At 30.2% G+C, this 6,242-nt stretch overlaps 1 protein-coding gene across 1 annotated transcript in view; it reads left to right on the top strand.

The window, feature by feature from the left end:
• The window catches only part of LOC105617980 (WD repeat and HMG-box DNA-binding protein 1), an 8,587-nt gene extending 5,202 nt beyond the window's left edge, over window positions 1-3,385 (top strand). Inside the window, exons 3-12 of the mRNA XM_012199517.1 lie at window positions 1-110; window positions 185-427; window positions 501-716; window positions 819-1,106; window positions 1,189-1,405; window positions 1,587-1,811; window positions 1,927-2,147; window positions 2,211-2,453; window positions 2,568-2,946; window positions 3,033-3,385. The exon at window positions 1-110 is cut by the window's left edge and continues 25 nt beyond it. Of these exons, the coding sequence (XP_012054907.1) occupies window positions 1-110; window positions 185-427; window positions 501-716; window positions 819-1,106; window positions 1,189-1,405; window positions 1,587-1,811; window positions 1,927-2,147; window positions 2,211-2,453; window positions 2,568-2,946; window positions 3,033-3,385 (2,495 nt within the window). The remainder of the gene's footprint in view (window positions 111-184; window positions 428-500; window positions 717-818; window positions 1,107-1,188; window positions 1,406-1,586; window positions 1,812-1,926; window positions 2,148-2,210; window positions 2,454-2,567; window positions 2,947-3,032) is intronic.
• Window positions 3,386-6,242: the final 2,857 nt, after the last annotated feature.

Genomic DNA, 6,242 nt, shown 5'->3' on the forward strand with positions numbered 1-6,242 from the left:
GCGATATGCGGATACAAGTCACAAACATTAATACTTTAGACAGTATAGAATTAGAAGGTCATGAAGCACCTATCTTGGGTTTATCTTTAGATCCAAAAGAAGAGTTTGTGGTAAGATTCATTACATCATTTTCTAATACTTTATTAATAAAAAAATATTTTAGATCTGAAACTGATATTTCTAGGCATCTTCTAGTGCTGATGGATCTATTCGAGTATGGAATATTAAAGAAAAAAGAACCGTACATGTTTGGAATAATATTGTACCAAAATGTAACTCCTTTTTTATTGCAAAATCATATTGCACACCTTCTTTCAAATGTACAGATGGCAGTTATTTAGCATATCCAGCTAACAAAGATATAGTTATCGTGGAGAGATTATCCTGGAAGGAATTGTGTAGACTGAAGTGTCCTACTTTAAAAACTGTAAGTTACTGTCTCAATTTTTTATCTATTCTGATAATTGAATTATTGCTTTTCTATCTTTATTTTTTTATAGGAAATCAGTATTTGTAAGTTCTCTGAGTGTGGCACGCGCATTGCAGCTAGTTCACTGTATGGAGAGATAGTTGTATGGAACGTTGAAACCAAGGAAATAATTGGATATCTCGAACACGAGCAAGATACCAAAATCACTGCATTGGTGTGGCACATAGATCATTCAAATGAAATCGCATTCTGTGATGCATTAGGAAAATTAGGATGCATTGATGTGGTAAGAGAATATTCCTGTTAAACATATTTATATGTTTTATACACACAGATATATATATATAAATTTTGTGTTATTATATTTAGAATGTAATAATCCTTTTAGATAAGTACTAGTAAGCCTAGAAATGATGTAATGTTAGATTTTGAAAAAAATGAAGATACAATAGAAAATAATATTGCTTTATCGGACCATGATGATGATGATGACGAAAACGTGATATCCCTGAATAAAATCAAGGCTTCTGTCAATTTAGAAGATGACGAAAAATCTAATTTTGATGTAGACTCTGAAAAACCTCCATGTGATACAAAAACTTTTATACCTAACGTAAAATTGCAATCATCTTTTCAACCCGGATCTACGCCCTCTCATTTATTATCGTATTTTATGGTACGGTACAATAATAAAGCTTGTGTACACTGACAATCTTTAATTATCAATTTAATCTTTATGTAATATAAATTTTATATAGATGTGGAACGATGTGGGAATGATTAGATGTTTCTCATCAGAGGATGGAGAAGAGTGTAGTATTGAAGTGGAGTTTCATGATGTTACAGTTCATCGCAGCATGCATATAAATAATTATTTACGACATTCATTAGCTGCCCTATCTACCCAAGCACTTGCTCTAAGCTGCGCAGCTTCTGAAGATGGCCCTAGTAAAATTGTCGTGATAGCTCTGCAAGGTTAGTTATTTTATTGTATATAATAATTTGTAAAAATTATATACTTTAGAATTTAAATAAAACAAAAAAATTATGAACATATTTATTTTATAAATTATAAATTAAAGAAAAGTCTCAAAATCGACATATTTTATAATTATCAGAACAGTATCTAATATACTTGCTTGTTTTTGTATATTAGGTTGGGGTTCTGGAAATAAAGAATGGTCTTTGGATCTACCAGAAGGAGAGGAAAGCGAATGCTTAACGGTTGGTGATAATTTTATTGCAGTAGCAACATCTAAGAGAAATTTAAGAATATTTATGATAGGAGGGACACAACGTGAGATTTTAGCTGTGCCTGGACCTGTAGTTGCAATGAATGGTCTAGGAAATCATCTTTTAATAGCTTATCATGCTGGAATTGGTAAGAAAAATTTTGAATATAATGAGTTAATGTATAAATAAAAAAAGCTCATAATTTAAAATAACTAATTATATGTATGTATTCAAAAGTGTAAAATACTTTTCTGTGGAAAAAGGTCCAGCAGGTGATCAGAATATAAGTTTACTATGGATACAAATACAGGGAGCGCATTTACGCAGTCAAACTTTAACGCTTCCACTTTCACCAACTTCAGATCTCATGTGGTTGGGATTATCAGATGCTCGTTCGCCCACTATCATGGATTCTGACGATGTCATTAGGATATATGATAAGAGATCTTGTCAATGGAGAGTGCTCTGTGATGCAAATATACAGGTATTGCAAATTACAATTTTCTCAGCAGTGGGCGTAACTTGAGTGGGAGTAACTCTGTTTTAGGGAAAAGGTAGAGCAGATCACTATTTCATAATCGGTGTAAGCGAATACGAACGGAATATGCGATGTATCCTTTGCAAAGGTAGTTATTATCCACCGACTACCCCGCGACCAATAATCACTGAGGTATCTCTATCTGCACCTCTCTGCGAACCAGAATCTGAGAAAACTGAGAAAGAATATAAACTGTGGGAGATAGGAAATAATCCATTGGATGAAACTGAAGCGATGTTAACTTTAATAGCGGTAAATAATTCTTGTAACATTTGTTTCATTTCTACTCTAATATTTCCGGTTATAAATATAATACATCGAGTCTCAATTACTTATTTTTGCTGATACGTAATCTTTTGCAATCAGCTTGCCTGCAAAAGCAATTTAGAATATCGCGCAGTGGACATTTGCGAACAAATTGCGTCAACGAAAGTGATTGATTTGGCCATACGATATGCCTTGCGTTCAAATAAAATGGTATTGGCAAATAAATTGGAGACGATCGCTGACGCAAAATCAGATTCCAAAGATACAAAAGAAAAAGAAATGGAAAATCTCCAAGACGATTTTACAAGTAACGGTAATTTTAACGATAGTCAAGACATTAATAGTCAAGAAAACAATGATGTGTCTTTACCATCGATTAAAAAACCAGAGATAGAAATTAAGCCATTAGCCATGAGTCAAACATTAAAAAGAGTAAATCCATTTTTAAAAGCTGGAAGTCCATCTCTATCGCCAAGAGGTAAATAATTTTGCTTTAAAAAAGATTATTTTAAATTCTATGACACGTTTTCATTATTTAAAACATTTTTAATCATATTTATACAGGTTTAGCTGGTTTAAATAATTTACCCGAGAAGCCCCAGAAACCTGCATTAAAAATCACGCCTGTTAAATCAAAATCGAAAACTGAGTCTAAGAAAGACTCGTTTATTAATTGGTATGCCAAAAATAAAAAGAATTTGCAGGAAGAATTTCCTGAAGTAAATGTTTCTGAATTAACCAAAATCGGTTTGACACGATACAAAGAAGAGATGGCGCAGTCGAACACAGACAATGCGACTGGATCTTCAGAACTCTTCAAGAAACGAAAATTATCAAGTCCAGATAAAGATAATAGCCAAGATGATGCAAAACGAGCTGTTCGTAGCAAACTCAGTGAATTTGCATTCGACAAGTAAATTTTATTCGGCTACTTCGTAAAATAGTTTTAATTATAGAGCTTGCAAGATTTTAGGAAATTTAGATAAGCAATTCGTTATATTTTGCGTTGTATAAGCAAAGCATTATATTTTGAAATTAATATCACAAAGGAAAGTAATTTTTATACACTTTTAAACTACGTTCACAAAAGTTTTTCAATATGAAATAGATCGAAAATATTCTCTCCTTTATTTAGCATTCTAAAATTAAATTATATATAATAAATTTTATTTATTGTTTATTTCTTATTAATTTTGATATTAAAGTACCAATTATAGAAATATTTTGTATTTTTTTCCTTCTCCAATATATTATATATTTATTTATATTGTGTCACTTAAGTATACATGATATTGTAAGAAAGTGATTTGCACATGGTATTAACGGTGCTAGTTTGATGAAATAACTCCGTATAATCCTAGGTGCAGAATTGCGGAAGTCTGAAAAGGTGAGACAATTGTTAAAAACGTCATTTGTTAAAACGAGGAGAATTAACATGATAAGTGGATAATGATCGGATATGAATTCGTGTCTTTCAAGTGTCGTAGGCGCGCTGTCCCACGTTTACCCTTCCGCGTCGATAAGGCTGCGTGTTGGCAAACTTAAGATCCGTTTTTAGTATGCTCTGATCTCTCGAACGCTTAGCCACGGTAATAGACGGCATCAGAAATCACGTCGTCATCGAAAATAAATTTGTGCTTGGCGAAGACAGAAGTGAGGGTTATCAGTAATCAGTTACATGATGAAAGGTAAGTTAATTTCCTCAGACCTTGCGACGAGAATTGCTTGTCTTTAAAACTTTGAAAAACTTGACGCGTTAAATACACCTCAAACGGTCAGTAGGTATGTTTCGTGTGTACCTTTAGGTTGCATCATCGCGATGTCATGCATGGCTAATTTTCGCGGTGCATAATCTCGCGATGTTTGAGCACTCACGTTCTCCGTTTTAAATGTGATTTATTGCGACAATGCTAAGAGATTTATGTAACTTGTTACTGATTTTTTTATTGAAGTTTTTTCTCTACTTTTTCGGAAAGAAAAAATTTAACTAAACTTTTTTTTACGTATTATTAGCATTCATTTTCATTTAAAAAGTATTTTATTGCAACACTATATGAATTTAAGACGACAACGAATAGAGGCAATTAAACAATACTTTAAAGGCTGTTTTCTTTTACATTAAATATGATATTCATTGAATAATGCGTTTCCTTTCTCTAATGCGTACCATTTACCTTGTTTTGAACATGATTATATAGTGTCTATTACAAAAAAGCCATCATTTCTAAACGCTAAAAAATTATATAATATATTTATTTTGATGTTTCATATTGTATTTAATGTACAATAAGTATATTTTGTGTATATTTTAGCTATTTATATAGGTATACATCAAGTAATATTTTATTATTTTGAAACTCATCTTAACTTTGTTAGAAAAATAGAAGTTATTATTTAGAGAGGTTTTATCTTATCACAACGTATATACGTATAACATTACGAATTTCATGCGTTTTATTGCGGATCGTGTAAACAATTATATAACCGAGAAAGTAGCGAAAAATGCATGAAAAATTGACATAAATTCAGTAATTGCGCTAATTATATTAATATTATTAGTGTTGGATTAATATTGTTATATATTTGCTCCTGCAATGCTCCTTGTTTTTTTTAACAATGTTGTTTTAGTGTATTTTTATCAATAATATTTATTATTAACCGACATATATCTTTATTCGTAATACTACTTCGATCATAATCATCATGTCTTTCTACATTGCAAATAAATACAATGTGTCTGTTTCAATTTTGCTGAGCAAATTTTTCCATTCGCAAATAATTATGCTTTGTAACGCTAAAATTCGCAAATATATACATTACGTAGACAATTATAAATTCCATAAATTCTTCCATAATACGAATATATATTGCAAGGGCAGGAAGGAAAGACATTGGCTTGCTTGTTTTCCTTTAATTATTGTATCTTTGTCAATAATAAATGAAATTTTAATTAACGATTTTTTATTTTTACCAATAACATAATAACGGTTATATCGAATGAAGTTTCGTTTCTAAAAATTTAAATTAATGTACGTCGGTTTTCTATATGAATAATTTAAACTGACCATGTGGACTTCGATTCGGCTATTTCATTTTTCTCTCTTTTTCTCTTCTTCACCTTGTTAAGACATATAAAAAATAAGATAATTTTTAAAAAATATAATTATATGTGGAAAATACATAATAAAAATAATACAATTAAATATTTAGTACTTTATAATTTTGTACTTTGATATTATTATCTGCCTTTGATATAATATTTGATTAATTATAAAATAATTATGCAATAATAAATATGATTGAATCTTGATCGCATTCTATTTTTTATTTCATTTTTTAAAATAAATTATTGATTGATGAAAATTTGTACATAAAGATTTTCTCAATGAAAAATGAAGTTTATTTAAAATTTATGTAATAATATTGAAAAAAGTAATTACTTTTTAACATTATTTTCAAGTAGAAAGAAATGATGCTAAAGGTAAGAAATGGACTTAACAGACGGACGCGCGTTCGCAGTTCTCAACACAAGTTATGATTTGAGCGTATATTGCGCAAAAAATTGTTTTAAATGGATGATATCAACATAAATGTTATGTGTCACTTGAAAATAGTCTTACAAAGTAATAATTTGCATTCAAAAGAACACGATAAAAAACAACATATATGATTTCCGAGATTTAGATGCTGCATTCGGAAATATGATATTACCTGGAATTTATTAAAACTTTTCTTCTAAGAGGAGCCTTTTTTTAATTCTTTGTCAGACATTCT

This window comes from Atta cephalotes, assembly GCF_000143395.1.
Source record: "Atta cephalotes unplaced genomic scaffold scaffold00015, whole genome shotgun sequence".
Taxonomy (NCBI): Eukaryota; Metazoa; Arthropoda; class Insecta; order Hymenoptera; family Formicidae; genus Atta; species Atta cephalotes.